Genomic DNA, 22,206 nt, shown 5'->3' on the forward strand with positions numbered 1-22,206 from the left:
TGGGAAATTAAAAGCCAACAATATATTCCACTATTATAGATCTATTTTTCTAGACTTTCAGAACACACAGCTTCTTCAGTAATGATACAACACCTTATGAAGTTGGGTCCAAAGTAATAATATTTCATTTATAAGTTCTGAAAAAACCCCACACCACTACAAAGTTAAAGTAACAGCTAAAGAGAGATAAATCAGATAATATTAAGAAGTAATAAAATGTCAGTTGCAGTATTAGCACATGCTTGACTCAAAGTGGGAAAAAAAATACTGTTTTGATTATATTGGATCAAATCTATGAAGATTTTAGAAGGTAACTGAACTGAGTATAATTATTTAGCATAACATAGTCTCATGGTTCATAACAGCAAGATTTATCTGAATAAATCATGTAAACCAAAGGAAATACACATTTAAGAAATGCGTAGCTGAAAGGTCTTGTCTGTGAATTTTTAGAGTTGCATTTTGTTCTTTCCATCCTTCACAGACTTTTGACTAATATCCAGAACCTGGATATTAAATTAAATCCTTAGTTCCTACTTGCACCTCACATAGGCAACTTCTTGACTATGACAGCCTCTGAAACTATGGCCTTGGGAAGCTGCTAAATGTCATCTACACAAAGAGAGCACAGTGCAAGTGTACAGAGACCACAAATTATTTAGATCTCCTCAATACACTAGTACAGACCATATGCTTTTAAGACAGGAGTTATCTCATCTAACTTCAGCTATCTATAGCATAAGTATTTATCTCCAGGTTTGGTATCTATGGTTCCACTACAGCCTACAGATACCTAATCAACATAATCAATAGAGTCTAGGCAGAAATTAATCTCAACCTGCATAAGACACCCACATCTGGCCAGGTCAATAACCTCTACAGTACATTGACTAGATCAGTACTGAAGGAAGAAGAGAGAGGCTTTTGCTACGGTGAATAAAGACAGGCATTGTTAATTCTCACTAATTCCAGCTCCCAGACATACTGAGTCTGTGTCTCCCTACCAGGGTAATTTCTGGCCAGACACACATACTCCTGAAACAGTGTTAACTAGATTAATACTATACATACATTATTCTTATTGTCACAGTAAGGCTATGAACTATCTCCTTGTACTCAAAATGAAACTGTAAGACAGGGGACTTCAAGCTGTGCAAAAGTACTGCCTAACATATATTGCAGGTAGGCTTAAGACATGGCATAACATATGCTTTAAGTATACAGGACTGTTTGAAGGGACTCAGGGTTATGGGCTATCTCTGCCATCTGTTTGCTGCCAAAAAGCAAGTGGTTTGTATCCACCAGAGCTTACATTCTCTACAGGTTGACAGATGCTGATTGATTTAAGCCCTCAATCTGATCCTTAACTCTTAAGGGGGAGCAGGTCCAAACACTGGTACCCAAACACCACCGGGATCTGACAGTGCTGGGAGCCTGCATGCAAAATATGTTCTGTATATCATCACCCCTTCTATAATGTCAGTATTTTCTTAACGTACTCTAACAGAAAAACAGCTGTGACAGTCTTACAGCATGTAATATTTTTGTAATATTTTAGAGATACCAAACAGGGTTCACGAATTGGACAGTTAGGCACATAATCTCCAACTATCCTATCCAATCCTATCAGTTCTGAGACAGCACCACAGTAATGTTATACAGTTAAATAATCTTGCTGCTGAAGAGATTACTCATGACCACATTATCTTATATGTTTTCGTGAGAGGGAAGTTAAGACCTAGAAAATTTTATATTAAAGCCATGAAATAAAGTAATAGTAGCTATATTCTGATCCTGTACTTCAATGTAAATCACGAACAATAAACATTTCTGATTTGGCTTGCTACAGTATCCATCATGTTAGTAACACATAAAATTTACCTATACATAAAATAAAGCTATATATAAAATTCATTACATTTTGCAGTGATTTGAAATGAACAGAGCACAATAAATACCTATTCACTTAATGAATTTGAATGGACAATCCAGAAATGTGCCACTGACATGAGTGACTTGAGTTAGTGCACGTGCAAAATATTGAAAGTCCGAGTTTGTACCTACCTCTTTTTGATACACTATCCCAGCTTCAAAAAGCTTAAGAAAGAGATACTGTGTCCATTTGTAGTACTCCGGTAAGCATGTGGTTATTTCCTGCAGAAATGAAATAAAGTAAAAATTCCTGAAGCTATACTTAGTATTTTCTTAATTGTTTTAACTCAAACAATTAACTCAGGAGTGTATAATATGTGCCACAGAGAAAGCATAAATGCAATTTTGGGTAATGTTTATAATGAGTGATATTCACCTATGCACAAAACCAGAAAACATGGGCTTTCTGTGGGTTTGATGTGCAAAGAGGAGTTCCCCAGTTAACATGGAATACAAGAACCCTGTAAAATCAATGCTGATAGATATAAGAACAGAAGTTGAATGGAAATGACCACAGATGCCTGACAGGGAAACAGCAAAACTAGAACTCTATCAAAAGAGTCATCTTAGCCACGTCGCCTTTGCCTCTGTTGCTCAGCAATGAAAAGGAGGAACAGAGACCGTCAACTACTCAGAGGCAGCTGGGAGGTGGCTGCAGAGCAGCAGGCTGGAGGAGCCTGCAGCTGAAGCTGTGGGTGCAGAAGGATGGCACAGTCCCACCGAGGAACAGAGGCTGCTGGCAGACAGAACATGTGGGGCAGACAGGAGCGGGTATGGGGTAAAACTCTAAACTTGAAGGTGAAAGACTTGCAAAGGATATCTCACATAAGTGACCATTTTAAAAGGCAAGCCTGTCTCAAGGCAGAAGAATTCTCTGGGTTAATGTGTGGAGAAAAAGATAGGGTAGTGAAAGAAGTCACAAATGAGGGTGATTGTTAAGAGGGAAATAAAGACAGATAAAAATAAAAGACAACATAAGAAGGAGGAATGGGTGTTAAGAGAACAGCAGATAATGTAATGGATAGCTTTTTTAAAACTTACAAACATTTTATAAGCTTTCAGTGAACTCTAATAATTAAAACCCAATCTACTTATCACCTGCTTAAGAAGTTCCATATTTTAAATGTTTGTTCTTAGAAAACCCAAGCTGCATTTCAAATAAACATCTCAATATGTAAGGATGACTACAGGATTACATGATTATAGACTCCAAATTTTCGCTACACACACACAGTGTTTTACAGGCACAATGGATACACATACTCTTTCAGCCACGTATTTTAAAGTTTGCCAAAGTGAAAACAATTGTGTAAATCAATATTTAAGCTCTGATTACATCATAAATATGTAACAATAAACAGATGACATTCCCCTCCTCAATAGCTTTCCTGTTTAACTTGCACTTGTTTAAAGAAGAAACATTTCCACAAACTTTGTTTGACCACATTTGTACATATTGAAGTGGAAGATGACTCCTATGCTGAACTTCAAAGCAGCAAGAACATCTTGATTTTAGAGTTACAGGGTTGACACTGTAAGGTGGCTTACTTACAGGTAAGCCACTCACAAAATTTATTCCATTTGCAAATAGTCACCGACTATCTGAAATAGCTCCAAATGTGAAATGTCTTTCACCCAGGCTTTCCTATCATCTAAGTTTCCCACTACACATGACATCAGCAATATCATCTGCTACTCAAATGACATCTGAAACACTCTAGCATAAAAATTTTATTCTTTTTCTACATCTTAATATTCCAGTGTTAAAATGCCTGAACAATTAATATGACCTGTGAATAGATATGCCTCAAAAGTGTGTATAAGAGGCTTTCAAGACCAGAAAGAGATATTTAGTGGCAAGTTTTCAGCACAGCATGTGAAGACTTAGTAATGAAAAACAGTTGCTTGATTAAATCCCTGTGCTTTGCACTGGAAAAAAACACTTGATAAGTCTGATTTCCATCTCTCCAATTAAACCACAGCCATTTAATCATTCTTTTTTTTTCCCCCCTGCTTCTCTAGAGAGTGACATCAGTTCTTCTGCCAGTGTGATGCCACTACAGGCAACGGAGATTTATCACTAATATCAGAGACACAAAAGAAAATAGAGAATCTTTTTTGTTACTAAAGGGACTATGTGAGCAACAGACAAACAGGTAAGACAACTGAAGGGAGTTGTGAAATAAAAATAGTAAAATGGACTGAGATTTGTCCTTTTGGTCCTGAACGGCAGACGTGTAAACTGAAACAAAAAAGACAACATTTCTCGATCTAAACAAGTATGTTTAGATTGAGCTACAAGCTACACAAGTTTGGGCTATGAGACACAAGCTAACTCCTGGGAACAGAATCCCTTGTACATGCTCTTTCAGAAGCTGTAAATTGACAGTTTTTAGAAAGAAATACAGCAGATCGTATCATTGAAGCAAATTTGCTGTGTGGTCATTGAGCTGTAAAAAGATCACTCAAGCTCATCATTTCACTTTATAACCATGAAGGTTTGAAGTAACATTTGAAGTTAACGAAGAACAAGAAATGACATCACTACCAAGTGAAATGAGCTGCTGATGACAAGCCAGCAACCTCTTGACAATCTCAAAATGTTTTTTGCTTTTTGTCCTACCGTTTAGCACATTAAGACTAATGTTAAAAAATAATTTTCCATGTACTCCAGTTACTAAACTTGATTAAATACCGTCTGGTAAAAAGTTTCCATTAGACTGCTATCATGCTTAAATTAAGGTGAATGTTAATGTTTCTATTTATACTTTATGAGCCTGACAAAGATTTGCAGTGCATTAAAAGAACTGACTTAACTCAGAAACACAGAGAAGGGTTTTTAAAGAGGGTTTGCAAAACAGCAAAATTTTTTGCAAAAGGAGCCCTTCCACCCTGTCAAAAAGCATAATTTTCTTCTTCTCATTCGTGAGCTGAGCACTAGCCTAACAGCGTACATGCACGACCCTGTATCATAAAGCAGTTCAGCAAATACATATAAACAAGATATTACCGTATTTTCTCCACAGATGAAAGTCATACTAAAAATCAGAACGCTTTTCACAAACATGAAATATGCTGCTCAGCTGTCCACTGCATACGCTCTTCAGTGCTCTGTGACAGATTCAGTGATAACCCACCACCCCAGCATTTCAGAAGGTAGTATGAAATTTGAGAGACAGCATCTGCCTCTTCCCCCCACTCATTTTCCCTTTTCCTTTTGTCAGCTTGCTAGTTAAAAAGAGTATCTGATACTGTCACCAAAATGCATCTTTATAATTGGTTAAGCACTAAGAACTGCTCCATTCTTACAACTTTCTATTATGTAGCTCTGACCTTGAAACTGGTTTGGTTTTGTTTGTTTTTTTGAAAAGGTTACATCCTCAAGCTACTTTCATGGCTATTTTTTTTTTTAAATAAAGTAATATTTACAGACTGTATAAAAGTGTTTATTTATTGTAAGACCCACCAGGCTTTGTGAATAACATGTAACTAGACTAGAGAGAAGTTAATTTCCTAGTTTACTAACCATTTTATTTCTAGCCCAGCTTTAGGCTATCCTGACAACAGACATGTTGCACTTGATACTTACTAAAAAGGTGATAAGGAGAAAAAGTCTAAACAGTTTTAAATAGTCTTTAATCTACCATTTGCCTATTTTGGTATTTAAGGGCATGTACCACCTAATCTGCAAGTATAATTATTTGATGTTCAGAGGTTTAGACCTAGACCAAACTACATTTCTAAATTCATTTGAATATTTGTATTTCAAAGGCCTTTCGTTTCATGCATTATTAGCTACAAATACGAACGTCATGCAGTGCCTACATCTTAGAGTATGAATAACTTTCCTGCAAAAAAGCAGCCCTGTATCAAAGGTTTCCTTTTTTATTTAATTACAAGCAGGGTGACTGATTATCGGTGATATGTGAATAAAAAGAAAATCTAATAGGTAATGCTCTATCTACTATTGCAATTTTATGCATGCTCAGGCAGTGCACAAGAATGACAACTTCAAAACTAAACAGAAAAACATCTGCACGAAGAAAAATCTACCAAAGATTTCATCTTTTTTTATGTACAGAGCAGAAGGAGAATATTACTTCTGTGCAAAAAATTATGTCAGTTGGAAGGTAGGAACTGAAAAGACTAAAAAATGTTGGCAGAACGAGCTACCTTCTAGAAGAAAGTTACAGATTGATAAATACAGTGGTGAACTGATGGCTTACTGGGAACATGTATTCAGTCTGACAGCACTTCTGAGCAAAAGAAAGGAAAAACGTACACTCTCCATGCCTTCTTGCTGATGATATGAATCTTTGAAAATTATATTCCCTCATTCTGCTGAAAAACATGTTTAAACGAAGTGGCAGGCAGTTTGCTACACTGTCTAAGACGGTATTTGGAGAAATCTGATCACCAAGAATGCCCAAATTGTTGTTATTTTAAAACCAACACATAACCACAATGTTTTTTTTTTTTTAATTTTCCAAGCGTTTTTAATGTCTCTCAGAGACACTTCTTTCATCCTCAAACCGCAGCTTTTTAACCCTGGATCTGACAAACAAACGTGCAGAATAGAAATGTTCTCTCATTTATTATTTTCTTCAAATCTCTCCCCAAATTCACACAATTTTCAAAGTGATTAAAGAGCATAACATTTATTACTTGAGGCACTTAAAATACTTGCTTGTTTTAGGGAAAAAATATCAGATCGTTCTAAGTATTCAAAACTACTCTAAGGCAAAGAGTATTACAGAGCTATTTTATGCGTTTAGTACCTTTTTTAGTTTGCTTATATTTTCTGTTTAGGAGAATAATTTTTAAGTGTCTTTGTAATCTGGCTTTCTGAAATAATCTAATTAGCTTTTAATAATGCCTTATTTGTGGTGCCTTACTGTTAAGTAATTTCACTGGCTGCTACAACATGAAAATAGTTTTACATTTTGATTTGTAAGACAGAACAACGAAAAAATGTTAGTGTGCCAAGTGCACTGGGATTTGTCCATAATAATTTTACCAAGCAATAAAACTACAACTAGTCTTCATATTCCTGGACAGGACTTTCTTGAACACCAGACATGACTTTATAAGCAGTCAGCTTCTTCAGCACAGCTATATGCACAAGGTATTCAAAATGTACTTTTTATTACTTTCCCACTTTTTTTCCCCTTTTAACATTTGTAAAATGGTAACATTTACTTATGTTTCCTTCACATTATCGAGGCATATACTCTAAGCTGGCCCCAGAGGACAGAGACAGTTAACATAAAATGTTCGCACTTTAAAAAGACAATTCACCACACACTAAAATAGGGATCTAAGGTAAGGGAATGTGTTCCCTCCAGTATATATTTGCTAGGTACTATGCTTTAGCACAATGAATGACCACATTTAAGCCACACCACTGAAACTAAATTAAAAACAAACTCCTGTTTTGTAAAATAGTCTTGGTTAATTATACTAACTCACATAAAAAGTGTTTTTCTTGCATTTTTCATAAGAGTCACTAACACTAGTGGGTTTGTTTGCATAGTCACAGAATTTTGTAAGCCACTGATTTAGTGGCCATACAAGTGCAGAATAATAATTAAAAACCCAAGATATTCCTTACCTCAAAGAGCTCACTTTTAAGATAAGTACCTGCACAGTGCAGTGCATTGCTGTGCAAAGATGCTCGAGTTAGCCCAGAAGCAGTGCAGCTGAGGCAGTAAGATGCTCTGCCCAGCCTAATTAGCCTTGCACAGAAGCAGGCTTTATCAGCCTGGAAAACACACTCTGCCACAGCTTAGCTGTTCCACTTCCAAAGGTAGTTCTTTCACGGCTAGCTCAAATATCTGTGCATTTGGTGATCATGTAACAGATATATTTCAGGCACCATACAATTTTTACAATGAATAAACATACCTTTTTCTAATGGTTACCATTTGGGTCACTCTTACTCCAATTAATACGGCAGGCTTTCTAGGTAAAACAAAACTTAACTAATAAGCTACGGAGTGAAAACTCCACAGTTCATTGTGTTTCGGGAAATGCTTTTTAGCTATTCTAAAATCTTACCTTTCAAAACCACAAACTATGTGTCCCTAGAGCATTCTAAATTACTTTAATTACACAATTGTTCAAACTTAATTGCACAGCATCAAAGCCCTTTCCACAAGTATTCGGAGACTTCTGAAAGTTCATTAACCAAAGCATAGTTTACTAGAAAAGTGAAAGTAAGCCTCAAACAACAGGCATAGAGATGAGAAATTACTTTCCCCTGTTATACTTCCTGCCATGGTTTTCAGTACTGCCAGTTCTCCATGTCTTTTTCAGAATGGAAGGGTTAAACAGAAGTCTATATACAGAGGTGAATTTTCTCAATTTTCTTGAAAGGCACTCTGCAACATCCAACTCTGGCATGTTCCATAATACAGCCTACACATACGATTTCACTATTTTGAAGTATTGCTGTATTACACATACAGAAAATTTCTGAGATAACAACAGTTTTAAATTTAAGAAAATAATTGTCAATGATGTGTGCAGTAAACGTTCCACAACAAACCTTTTATTTTCAGAGCAACTTTTTGACTATCAAGAAAACTAAAATCTTACTCAAAAGGCTTAACACTGAAAAATTTTGCCATATATATGACATGACAAAATATGGTTTTTTAGATGTAAGACATATAGATAAACAACTTCACCTTCAAGACTAAAGAAAACAGATGGCAGGTCTCAGACTGCCAGAAAACTAATTCTTTTCCTTTTCAGATCTACCATGCTGCTATAAAAATCCAAGATTACCATCTCCATCACTCTATTCAAAATCATATTAAGATGATAAGCAACGGTTATTGCTGACAATATAAAGGCAGTGACTGACTTTGATTAACTGGTAAATGCCATAACCTTACAATTGCTTCTAAAATTAATTTCTTTTTTATCTTGAAAATGACATTATCTTATGCCTGACTTTGCTGGTAAGGTTTTTAAGGTGAACATCTGATTCTCAAGCATTAGCATTTTAAATAAAATTTCTATTTTTCAAAACAGTCATGATACGAACACCTATGAAAATGCAGGCTTATGCATCAAATTTAGAATAACATAACCAAACTGTCATTTCAAGTTACTAGCTTTAAACCCTGGAGTATATTATAAAAACATACACATTGAAAAAAGCCCTCCTCAAAACTTACATACCTTAACACAAAGGCATGCTGTTTCATAAACATCTACTTAGATTATTGCCTAACTTCTAACACAGATAATTGCTACTTTGAAAGAGCTGAAAAAGCAGAGAGAAAAATCCAAATGTAGAACTGAAATCACTTTAAAGAAGAGATTCTCCCAAACCTTGAGATTATCAGATGATATCAGTATGTCAAAAGTGAGAGAAATTTGAAAAAGCTTGAGAGAAGCTTGATTTTATAGTTTAACAACTTAAACTGGTCACTTTGAAAGACTTCTATATTGTCATAAATAAAATGGTGAAATTCCATGTTTCTCAATGTTTCATCATACAACAAAATAAAGTGGCTTTCCTTAAAAAAGAAAATCTTACCCTTTCCCACGTAAAAGACAGGCCTAGTGCATCGAACTGTTCCCTCATGTGTTGAATATTACTGCAAAAAAAAATTAAATTATTTAAAATATTTCTATAATGTGATCATATTTAAAATAGGTGCTTATAAAGTTCTGAGAAATCAAAAGCAGTAGCTAACCTCTAAATACTATTATCACACTAGCAGTCAAACTCAAGGAACTGTCAGAATACTCATCTTAAATAATAATTTTAAAAATGCCTAATGTATTGTGGTTCGATTTCAATGGCTGTGTATACAAGACAACGATTTTTCTTCTCTTAATTTCAGCATAACTGAAAAGCAAAGGACTTCTGACTTTCTACTGAAATGCGTTACATCAGCTAAAGTATCATCTATCCTCCTACAGTGGCTAATTTGACAGTCATGAAACCAAGCATTTAATTCTAATCCAGAACAAACTTGCACAGCTGAATAACTGAGTAATGCAAGTATCCAGTATTAACAGTTGCAGAGCCATGGCTTGAGAAAACAGCCGTAAACATAATTCCTCTCCCTAATCTCTCCTCTGAGTGACAGAATTCAAGGAAGAATTTGGAGATAACTCAGTGAACTTTCTGGCTATTCACAGGAAAGTGCCCATTCATAGACGATTGCCAGGGAAAAAGTGTAAAAAAAAAAAATCAGGTCCCAAAATTCAAGTGGTTTGCAGAAATCACTTTTCACTGCAGAGAACTCCCACAATGCCTCTTTTATTCAGGAGGCAAAACTGCACATTCTCCCTCCTGTCTCCAGCAATGCCGCCTCTCCGAGGGACCGCACAGAAGACCTCCAAGGGTGCAGGTTCATGCCACAACCGAGCTGTACAGCAGCTGTACAGCAGTCCTCCATAAGGGGAGGACTCGGTCTAGGCGTGCCCTGCTCCCAGCCACGGCATTCTCCTACCACCAACTTCTTCTGCTTGCACTGACACTTGTCTGATCACACGCGGTGAGTGACTACAACTCACTGAACCAAGACAAAAAGATTTTAATTGTATTTGTTTCCATCAAAGCAAGTTGAACTGCCTTACTGTGTGATGAGCCGAGCACTGTAGCTGAATCAAGGGAAGCGCTGGAAGTGCATGGCTTGAAGGGAACTTCCTCCTTGCCAACGACAAGAAGCTGTAAAAACTGAAACCTAGCAAGACTAGCGAAATCAGTGCAGGGAAATCAGCCTCAATATCAAAACTCTGCTGCCTCCACTAGCTGTGGTGAAAGGAACGTAGCACAAGGATCATTTGCAAACATCATCAGATTGGGTGGGCAGATCACACAAATTTATATTTCTCTAGCAGTACAAGATAACGATCACCACTTGGATTTATCTGTCTGGTTTGAAAACACCCTACTTTACCTTAAGAGGAAGGACAAACCAACTGGTGGAGATAAAGCCCAGCACATGACAAAACGCATTCTGCCACAGATTTCAAGGCCAGAAGTGAGCATTAACAATTACACCTGAGCTTCTGCATGGCACGCACCATGGAACAGGGCAATTACTCCGTAATCCGCGCTCCTAAACCAAGTAAGCTGAAATGCTTACAGCGTGCTCCTTTTTACAAGGGTGACTGGCTCTGCTCCAGGATGACTAAAACACATCAGGGTGCTATCACACCATCATAGCTCCATGCACAGTCCAGTCGTCCCTGCTGCAGGCAGGAGAAACATTCAAGAGAGGGAGAATGAACAAAATGGGAGACAGCAATTACTTCAGTGGTCTGAATTTAAACTGCCTGTATGACGAGCTAACTCCCTTCCTTAGCATACTCAAAATAGTTAGGTAAGCAAATAATTTTCCTATTTGGATGTTATTATAATCAGTCTCAATAATGATGTGCTAACTTGTCTCAGTTTGTTGTTATAACATTGTTATTTAACTCTTAAAACTAGACAACCACACTTTTCAGTACTAAGGAAATTTTCAAAGCAAAAATTTTCTTCCAGTATAAAACATGTTGTACTTGTAATTACTAGCTGAGCTGCTCTAAGTGTACGGAACAATATGCACCTATTTATGAGAAAAGAGTAAAACAGAACAGCACAGAAAGCAGCAGAAGAGAATCAGCTCAGGCTGTGCCCTGCCACACGCTTTTTGACGCAACTCAGACGAACCGCTTAGAGGAGCCAGGCCAAGCTGATACAGCACTTTGCTGTCGCAGAGTCTCTGCCCCACATGCTCACCACTTTTCTGTTGAGCCATTTCAACTCAGTCAGCTGGCAGAATGGCTTTCTTCTGAGTTGGCAAGCTGAGTCAGTTCAACAAGATGTCCTACCAGTGCCAAAGGTAGCACAAGTGGTGAGGAGGGACCATTTAGTAGAGAGGAGGGGAAAACACTGACCCTTTTGTAGTCACAAGTACTTAATGTCAGTCTCCTTGTCTCGAAACTGCAACCTTCACTTCTTTGTGTCTCACTTAATCATGTAGGTAAGGATCACAGTAGCCCTCTATCTGGTGAAGGTTCCATCCAGATAATAGAGTTAAAAATGAGGCGCTCAGATAAAACAGATACATAGATTTGTTTCACAGCAGAGCTTCAGTAGAATTATTGAAAGAAACCAGAAACCACCAATTCACTGACCATGTTATAACATAATTAATAGCCCACAACACACTGCACAGTGATGTTTCAGACTCTCAAAAGAACAAAACCAGGATTTTGTGTCTTGACGGTAACCGCTTCTCACACATATTCTCATCTAAACCATACATGAAGGAAGTTTTTTAAAATGAGCATAAATAATTGAAAATTTTTGTGTAGTGCACTCATGCATTCTCCCTAAGTGAAGTCAGTTGGCATCACGTTTTGGTTGGAAAAGTACCAAGCACCTTAACATGGGATCAGAAGCATGAAAAAATCTTAAACAGCATTATCAAAGAAGGAAATGGATAAAGGTCCAATAAAATACCACAGCTAGATTACTGCACCCATAGCACAACAAACAGCTTCACTTAGAAGACTGGCTTCAGAGTCATTTATAGAAGTTGTTTACTTATATAACTTTCTACACATTTTAAAGAATATTATGGGAACATAACACCAATTCTACAGCCTGAAGCCAAAAACTTTCACAGAAATCAGCAGCAATAATGACTGCTTATAACTTTCCAAGACTCAGTCTCAAATGAAAAAAAACTATCTTCCTCTTTCTCATGGCACTGAAAACTGCTATTAAATCTAATCACAAGGCTCATAATATCCGGCTATGTATTCTATACTAAGATTTAACTCACCATAACGAAATTCTGATTTATTTCTTACTCACTGATTTGGGTGTTTGGGAAATGTCACCCTTTCAATATTCTACCTTTTTACAAGTTAAAACTAATCGAGATGAAAACCTTGAAAATCATCCCTATACATTTATTTTTCAAAATTGAACCACCTGCACAGTCCCATAAAACATCAGCAAGTAATCCTGTTCTGTATTGCCTTTCTTCACACTGGTTTTGCTCTCTTTTCTTGGTTTATGAGGGCCACATACAGGTATTCACAAGTGGAAACTTCATATTGCATAAATTCATTAAAAACTACCTTTGTGTCCAGCTTGCAGGGTGAAGCCCATGTTCAACTGCAGCATTTTCTGCTGGTAAGCCAAATGCATCCCATCCCATTGGATTTATCACCTGTCAGCAAAAAGGAAAAACACAATCTTACGTAACTTTCGGGAATGGCATCAGCAACACGCACAGGTCTCCAAATAACAAACGGTGTTTTGCATCCAAATAATGAATGACGTTTTGCATTTCAGCACCTGCTTTGTCTGAACTGAATCTCTTCAAAACATTCCCACTATGTCTACATCTGTTTTAAAAGACAAATATGAAGCATACTTGCTATCTACAACACGATGCGAGAGGAAGCTTAAAGTATTATGCAATAAATCCTCAATACCAGGTTAACAATGACAAAAGTCAGTCCTTTGCAAATTTATGTGGTGGTCAAAATTAGCAGTTGATGCTACTGCTAAACAGAATCAAATATTCATACTAAAGAAAGAGAAGAAGAAAGCAAGTAAAACTACTTAAACCAACGGTTTTGTAAGTGTATCAGATAGTTATATGTAACTGTAGCCTACTTCTTTTTTTCCTTTCATCATAGAAAAAAATTAAAAATACCCTATGATAATCTTAAATCCAACAGATAAAAAGAAGAGGCTGGGGAAAAAATGTTTTAGTCAAATTTTACTAAATACTAAAAAGTCTTTTGTAAATATAGACTGCAGACTGACACAATGTATTTCAAGACCTCAAATAAATAAAGATGGAAAAAAAACGTTTACTACAAAACATAACAGAATTTCTTTGAAGTAGATATATATCTTCCCTATTAATATGTAAATTATTTAGAAAAATAATCTAGCAACACAGTAAGTATTCGAAAAAAATTGTTTAATAACCTGGGAAAAAATGGCCACTACTTAAGATGCTGTGATTAAACACCTTTACATATTGAGTACCTGATAAAACCAATCTAATTTCTCATGTGAAGAGATCTAGGAATGTGCTATAAATTCAATAATAATCATTAAAATTACACAAGTTTAACAATAGCAAAACATGATCAAGTAACATTTTAAAGGTTTTAAGAAATCAAAATTTTTACCTCTTAAAATATGTATTTATATAAAGAACTTGTTCTTTAGCGGCATGTAAGCAAACAAGCAATAAGAAAGCAAGCCCTGCAATGCTAATCTCATAAGCTATCTCCATGATAAAAATCTGTTCATTTTCAAAGCATAAGAGCTACTTCTGTCACTGGCTTGAATTATTTTTATTCTTCATTGCCACAACCTTCAAATCCTCTGACTTCAATGGATTATTTAATAAAAAGTATTTTATAGAACTGTTTATAAAGGTGCCCTAGGCACCAACTCGGTGTAAAAACAACAGGATTTAACAGATGTGACTCTTCAGCATTCTCGTTTTCAATACTGAGTTAAAACTAAACCTGCTGTATATCATTACTCTGCTGCCGCAGCAACAAAACCAAAGGTGACCTGTGATCCAGCTGTGATTCAAGCCAGGACAGCAAGGGTCATGCGCAGTATGTTTTTGATGTATAAGTCTAATAGAAATTGGAATGCTATTCTGTGATACAAGTTTTCCCCATTATCAGACAGATCATTATTCTTCACATCACAGTATCAGAAAATACAAGAGTCAGATTTCCTAACTCTCCACTTCCTCACATTATAAGCTTTACACGGAAAATCTCATTCGAGCCTAAACATTGAGTCAATGCCCATTGAAGCACACCTCTCCCCAGCCGTTCTTCTCGCCCTCTCCCTGCCAGTAATCAAAACTATTTGTATGAAAGAGAAAAAAGAAAGGTAAACTTAATGTAAATTACAAATCTCAATAGATTTTTTTTCTAAGGACACATTAAAAATTAGTTTCTCCAGCTCAGCTCTTTTTGATCATTATTAGTGCTGACCACCTAGCTCTGCACAAAAATGATCAAATAAACCAGATTTACCTTTTTTCCCATGTAGAACACATTTTCTCTTATTTAAACACCATTTCTTAAGACAAATGCCCTACACTTGCATCCTTACAAGCATCATCTTTTGCTGTAAGTTGATGCACATTAAGTGCGATTAAAAAAACTACTCTTGATGAATTTTTGTAAAATTTGCCTTCCAAAGATCTCCTGGATATAGATAGGCAGCCAAAAGCAAGGCACAATCTCATTTCTCACGCTCAGGAGCAAAAGGATGTGGGAAGAATAGCTTCACTACCGGCTACAGCCTCCCCAAAAGGGCTGACTGATGCTCTAGACAGCTAATGTGCAGACATTTTATCACTGTACCATCAGTGCTAGCAGGAGTTATCTGCTTGCACAGATCTTCCCAATTCTAGCATGTATATTAAAAATATCACACAGTGTATTCACTTACCACATTCAAAAGACAGTTCAATTTAACAACCAATAGCATTCCTCAAGTTAAAGGGCTGAAGAAATACACTAATGCAAGTTTCAATCAGAAACCTGAATTTAAAGAGACATTAAAAATATCCTCAAATTAATCTCCAGGATAGATCTATTTATGTAGTTGCTATAGAGATGAACGTAACATGCACAGTGGTTTTGAAAATTATTTCAAGTTTATTGTCTCTTTTACTTTTCTACCGTGAATGGATTTGAAAGGTTTGTGAAATGCATTTGTCTAAACAAGAGGTCAGCTGCTTCTGGCTGGAATGTGTGTTATGAAGCTACAGTTAAAATGCCACACTCTCCATGCAGCACTTGGCATTATGTCTTTACTCAGCCAACATAAACCACACAGCTAAGATTAAATATATAGTGCTGAAAAGCATCAAAAATCTCAAGAGACATAGAAGGGGAGAAGAAAATATACTACTAACATGTCAGAAGTTGGCACAAAGAATAAAGGAACAGTTCCAACTGTTCAAAACAAAGAAAAAATAGGAGTAAAGCAATTTTGAAGACCAAAGGGTATTCCTTGTAGCTCCTTGATGGGTTGGTCATAGGCTCTAACTAGCAGAAAACATGGCTGGTCCCTCCAGCATCACAGACAAGCAGAAGAAAAAGAAACAAAGTCATCCACTTTGAATGCTGACTTGATTGCTTCTGACAGCAGTTTCTAAACGTTATGCAACTCAGGGATCAATTCTGCTCACTAGAGCAACCATTCTTTCAAGTATCACTTCTCTGTACAGACAGTATTTTCTCTAAGCTGCAAGAAGAAAGAAAAACAAATAATGAATGTATCTTCTAGAGAGAGGAGGCCTGCATAAGTCCGAGGATGTCTACACCTGGTAAAAGAAGGCAGGCTATAGTTTCAGTCATTTTAAGACAGCAGAAGCCAGTACTATCTCCAAAGGCAGCTGTGTGTTTCTGGTCTTCACAATGAAGTAGACAGGTAAACTCTTCCTGGTTAAAACTACTAAGTTAGTCTTGAACACAGAGGGCTTAAGCTCTCAGAAGTTCACATGATCTGGCAGGATCAACTGTGAAAGACTAGCATTTTCTACCACTCAACACACTATGTTTTGTGCACGAACATGAAGGTGCAAGAAAGTGATTTATTAGTGTGTAGGAAACAAAGTGCTTGGTAACTACCACGCTGAGAGGTCTTTTCAGGAGCAGATTATTAAAAAGGAAAACATGCATCTTGAAATATTTTAGATCCCAAAGACTCTGACTTCATATTAGCTTGAAGCATCACTGTAAGATTCATTTCACAGCATGGTCAAAATTCTGTTGTCAATGATGGCTAGAGCTCTTAATGTGACTGTGGGATGAAGCAGGGGAAGACAGTCTCATTTCTGAGATCTCAGCTCTTCCTTTCAGAGGATTTTCATCTATTTACTGCCGTAACAATCAGCCCATCACACTGACATTAGTAGGCGAGATCAGCAGGTACTATGTAACACTAAACTGACAATGATCTCATAACACTCCATCAAGATAACTAGGACAGACGATTCAGTGAATTTTCCTCAATGCTTGTAAGGAAACAAAGAACTTGTTTGCTCTCCTGATGTTCTCAGTATGTCTCAAAGCTATGACCATGTAGTTGATATACCTTTCTTACATCCAGATCGATGCATTCTGAATTTTAAGACAGACAGCAGAATCAGTGTCAAAAATGCCTGTAAATAAATGTATTTATTTCAGAGAATGTGCAACAAGACAAGACAACCAAAAATTAAAACAAAGAGGCTCACTGACAGACCAGTGATTTGAATCAGTACAGCAAAGTCCGCATTCCTGTCTCTGGTTGTACCCCATGACACGCTGGACGTGAACTAACCACAAAATGCTGACAAAATGGGTGATCCATGGTCACGAGTTCCAGCTGTCAGAAAACAACCCTGGCTCCAGCAGCAACTTTGCCATTCTCCTTGCACTTGATCTAATAATCGTGCAACAACACACATGTGAGACAGTGAGGACGCACGGTTGGAGAGGGGAAAGGAGAGGACAGCTGCTCCTTCCACTGGCTGCCTACAATTAGGCTGAACATGTTGAAAATCTGATTTGAAAATTGACAGATTACAGATACAAAGCCTCTTAAATACAAGACGTCCACCTGAATGAAGCCAGATCGTCTTTTGAGTGTTACTAGGTAATAAACGCAGTTACACAACAGCTAAAAAATTACCACCACCAAAGAAAAAAAAACCTCCAAGCAGACAAGACACACCTGGAAATAAATTAAAACAATGAATTTTTTACTAGTTTGTACATTCTAGCAAGGACTACTTCAATGCTTCTCTGCAACAGAATGTTGCATATTAGTATTCTGATAAGGCACTTTCAAATTAAAAAATAATCAACCCACACAGATTTCTATCAAAACATAACTCTGCTCATAAAATGCTCTCATTTATTTCTTGTTCTCACAAGATACAAAATATGAGAAATTATTCTACGTCCACACACTACCACAACATTTAGAAAACAGAAGTGTCTCTCGTCTCCTTAATCTCATGTTCTCGTCTAACATAATTGCATTTAAAATAATATCTTGTTTTTTTTCAAAATGAAATGGAGCAGCTCATTAACATCTTCAATACTTGCCACTGGAAAACTAAATTTAAGTAAGATTCGATTCACATAGGATACTTGTGATACTTTCCACTTGGTTTATACTGCAGAAAATAACCTAGCAAAAGGACACAACAGCCTCACACACAACAATGGTGGAGAATAGTAGCTGCTGATGATCAGGAAATGGAACTGCATTGAAATAATTCATCCTACTGATGAATTCATTATAAAGTTTTAATTAAACTTGCCTATCTTTCTTCAATATCATTCTCTTTTGCAATTTCGATAGTATTAAGGTTTACTGCTGAAAGGAAAACAATTAATGAAAATATATCCAATTTTAAAAAAGGCTGTTCTGGATAAAACAAAAACACTCTTTAATTTGGGATTTTTGTGGAAATATCACTGACAATATTCCAATCCCACCTATCAGGAGCAGTTTAAGTATAAATTAAGAAATCTGATCCCAGTGAACAGGAATTTCACTCTGAACTGTCCAACGATCCTTCTAATTTCTGCACAACTCACACATATGACAGCCTTGCTGTGGTACCAATTTCAACTCAAAATTTTATTAATAAAGATATCACAGAAACTATTGAACTGAATCACTCTGTTTAACGATTGCTAAGGGAATTATTCTCAGTCCTCTGAGAGGCACAAATTATCCACTTTGGAATTTATCAAAGACATGATAATGATAGCATGATAAAGCAATGGTAAATACTTTTTCCCCGAGCAGCAGCAGACTGGAAATCTGCCATAGTGAAAATCATCATGAATATCTCTAATTTGTACATTGCACTCTCAAACAATGAATATGAAATCTCTGAACTTCTTACAAAACTCCTACATTTGAGTTCACAACATGTATGTAAATTCATGGAGCAAACGTCACCAGAAACTACACATAATAGCTCTGGACTGGTTTATTAGTAGACACAAATTCGTAATCTAAAATACATAACTTACTTTCTCATAGCATTGTTAAAGAAATATGTTTGTAAAAAGATCTGTGACTAGAACTCGCCATACTCAAAAATTGCTTTAATTGCCTTTCAAGAAAAATGTTATCCTTAACACATTTTGGAAAGAGACTAGCTCACTGCATTCATGCTAAGTAATCTGTATCATTTACAGTTCCCACACAAAGACTTCAAACTTCACCTTCGGTAATTAAAACGTAAACAAGTTATCTTGCACCAGATGCACTCTACAAATCATTCACCCAGCAACCTAATCCGAGCACACGACAGAGTTTGTTTCCCTTGCACTGCCTACAGGTACTCGAGGAGCACTGGCACAAGACAACGATTCACTGGTCAGATCTCCAGGTAAAACAAAGGGGAATTCATCACCCCTCAGACTCTGCCAAAAACACTGAGAAGTTTATCACTCATCAGCACATTGAAAAAATTACTGTCTATTGCGATGTTACGTTTGCATTAAATCCCATCCTTGCAACCATTTAATAAATGACCAGCCGGTCACATATTGCAGAAAAGGCTGATGCTCATTAGGAGATTTGTTTGATTGCCCATTTTCAGTGTCATTAGTCACCAATATCATCTACAGCTTTATGCTGAAGCAGGATTTCTTCCAAAAACAGAGGGGGAAAAAAAGAACAACAAATATTTATTTTTCCACTTAAAATGCTGGTGAAGTACAGGTTTCTAGGAAATATCAGTAGATTTCAGCACGTATTACCTCTCTAGCATATTTTAATTGAAACGAAATCAGATCCTATCCAGCTAGAAAAATTAAATACTAACATTCCATTCTAGAAAAACAGAAAATCAGCATCCAAATGATTTAACACTTTCACAGTTAAGATTTCAAACTATCTCCAATATACGCAAATGAATTCCAAATAAGGGTTCTGATTTACTAAAGCAGCTCTAATCCCTTTGTAAAGGCATTCAAGCTTATCCTTACTGAGCATTATAACAAATAAACCAATTCTTGCCTGTTCAGATTAAATCCATAGGAAAGTAATTTACTATTTTCTTATGAAGGCATTCTCTAAGAAAAACCTCTACCCTATTCAACATACATTACTCTCTTACTCAATCACATATTCTAGTCAACTACTTACAAACCATATATACTTTCCCTGGTATTTCCCCTCACTGTTTATTAGACGATAAACACACATTGTAGTCTGAAGTTTTCCCTGGGAACTTTAAGTCTGAATGTTTCTGCCTCTATTTTTCATGGTAACAGCCCATCATTTCTCATTGCCTTACAAACACTTTCAACCCACCTGCACTGCTTCTAGCACAGTTCTATGACTTGCTAACCAAGCCCAGCTCTACATCTATATGTAGAGATATAGTTCCTAATATTATTTTCAATGATTCTTCCTTTTTTTTAGTTTGGAAATGGTGGGAGCAATTACTATTCAGAAATCTTATCCTAAATTTGCCTGAATACCTGAAATGCATTCACTTCTACTTAGAATATTGACTTGGAAAAAATTAGCAGTCTCTGAACTTTCAAACATGCACTATTAAAGCTGAATTTCTAGAAGGAAAAGAAAATAATTTAAAAATCAATAGAATAACTTTAAAATTATGCATACTCATATTTTTTGTTTCTAAAACATTCTTTTTTATAGGTACTGAAGAATTCCAGTAAATCCCTGGATACAGGGAAAAATATCTTTCTTGGATATATTAAATTTTATGTATGATATATAACCATGTCATAGCCTACACCTATCAAAATAAATAAATATTTACCAGATTGGACAACTGTGACAAAGACCAGAGAAAACATCTAGAGGCTGATAAATTCATTGCAAGGAGAAATCAATTACAAAAACTTTAATTTGAAATGATGGAGAAATTAGCATGGCTAATAAAGAAGTTTCTTTAAGGTAAACATAACTTCCAGCAAGTTAATGTACATCACTAACACAACAGCTCTTAGTCTGACATACTCAGAAAATCATTTGAGAGATCTTTAATGTCTCTTAATCATAGATGAAGGTTAAATTCTTTGGCTGCCCACCTTCAGTCATAAATAGATGTTCAAAGTAGTTAACACAACAGAAGATAAACGTATTTATAGAAATTCAGCATGTTCTACAGGCACTCTAATATCCTTCAAAGTCATTTTTACATGAAACATTAAAAGAAGCTGAAATGCAAGACTTAAAAACTTTAAAAGACTTTCAAAACTTTTTCTGGGAAAAAATAGACAATTGTGGAAATAAAAACTTGCTTTCACAGTGGCTCTTGTATTTCACTGCAATAATATTTTTTTTTCCCCCAAATGTTTCTATTAAAGGCGCTTACTTCCCTTGTATTCAAAAGCTAACACCTACAGCATCCTGCTGGATGTAGACAATTATTTTCACTTTATTTTAGCCAGTACAAAAGGAAGCAAGCTTTCATCTTTCTGAATAGAAATTTAGTGGATATCTCCACTGTTATTGATGAGAGACGAGCTATGCCCTGAAATGATGTCTCCAGTGGTCTTAAAATCGAGCAAGAATCAAAAGTCCCTTCAAGAGCCCAGACGGCTCATTTTTTTTAGTGAGATCTAAGTTCTAGTGATTCAGAGGAGTCACGAAAGATTAGTGTGAGAACAGACATTGGTTGTTTTTTCTCCTTTAAAGTCTAAGGTAGCTATTTCTTTTTCCTGTAATTTTAAAAGCATGAGAACGCATTCCTGTAAAGAAGCAACAAATATTCAGTGCATGGTATGTTCATCATTGGCATAAAATACATAGTATTTGGAAAGACAGCACACTGAATAATTCACTGGCAATACCTTTAAGAGTCTCATGGATGGTGCTAAATTCAGGAAAGGATACGCTTCTGCAGCACTTGTAGCAAGGAAATTGCACTTAGCTCCACAACCAGCAACTAACAATTTTTTCTCCATTTCATCTTCTTTGTACTCTTTTGTGGGTAAGATTCCTATATTCTTGAGCTGCTCTTTCTCTCTTGTACATTAAAGAGAACTCCTTTCTAAGTCTCATCCTAGATTCTTGCCTACAGCTATTTCTTTCCTCTTGTTCCCTACTCCCAAATTGGGTAGTCTCTTTCCATATTCCTCCTTCCCAGTTACACAGATTCTTAACATTTTTCCCCTACCAAATGTCTTCTTCCCCGTTAATATGGCTGCCACTCAGGCCAGTTCTTTCACACCTTCCTTACATCCTCCAAATTTTAACCA

General features: G+C 36.3%; 1 protein-coding gene across 2 annotated transcripts in view; it reads right to left on the reverse strand.

Moving 5' to 3' along the window:
• LARS2 (leucyl-tRNA synthetase 2, mitochondrial) overlaps positions 1-22,206 on the reverse strand; it is a 94,029-nt gene that overhangs the window by 65,134 nt on the left and 6,689 nt on the right. The window contains exons 1-4 of one of the 2 annotated variants that reach the window (XM_086614406.1): positions 17,054-17,107; positions 13,036-13,127; positions 9,482-9,542; positions 2,065-2,154 (exon numbers count right to left, since the gene is read on the reverse strand). In XM_086614406.1, coding sequence (XP_086470532.1) covers positions 2,065-2,154; positions 9,482-9,542; positions 13,036-13,115 — 231 coding nt within the window. In that variant the 5' untranslated portion in view covers positions 13,116-13,127; positions 17,054-17,107. Of the gene's footprint in view, positions 1-2,064; positions 2,155-9,481; positions 9,543-13,035; positions 13,128-17,053; positions 17,108-22,206 lie in introns of those variants that run through there. The other variant, XM_086614405.1, reaches the window with a different exon arrangement.

This window comes from Tauraco erythrolophus, chromosome 7 (genome assembly GCF_009769465.1).
Source record: "Tauraco erythrolophus isolate bTauEry1 chromosome 7, bTauEry1.pri, whole genome shotgun sequence".
Lineage (NCBI taxonomy): Eukaryota > Metazoa > Chordata > Aves > Musophagiformes > Musophagidae > Tauraco > Tauraco erythrolophus.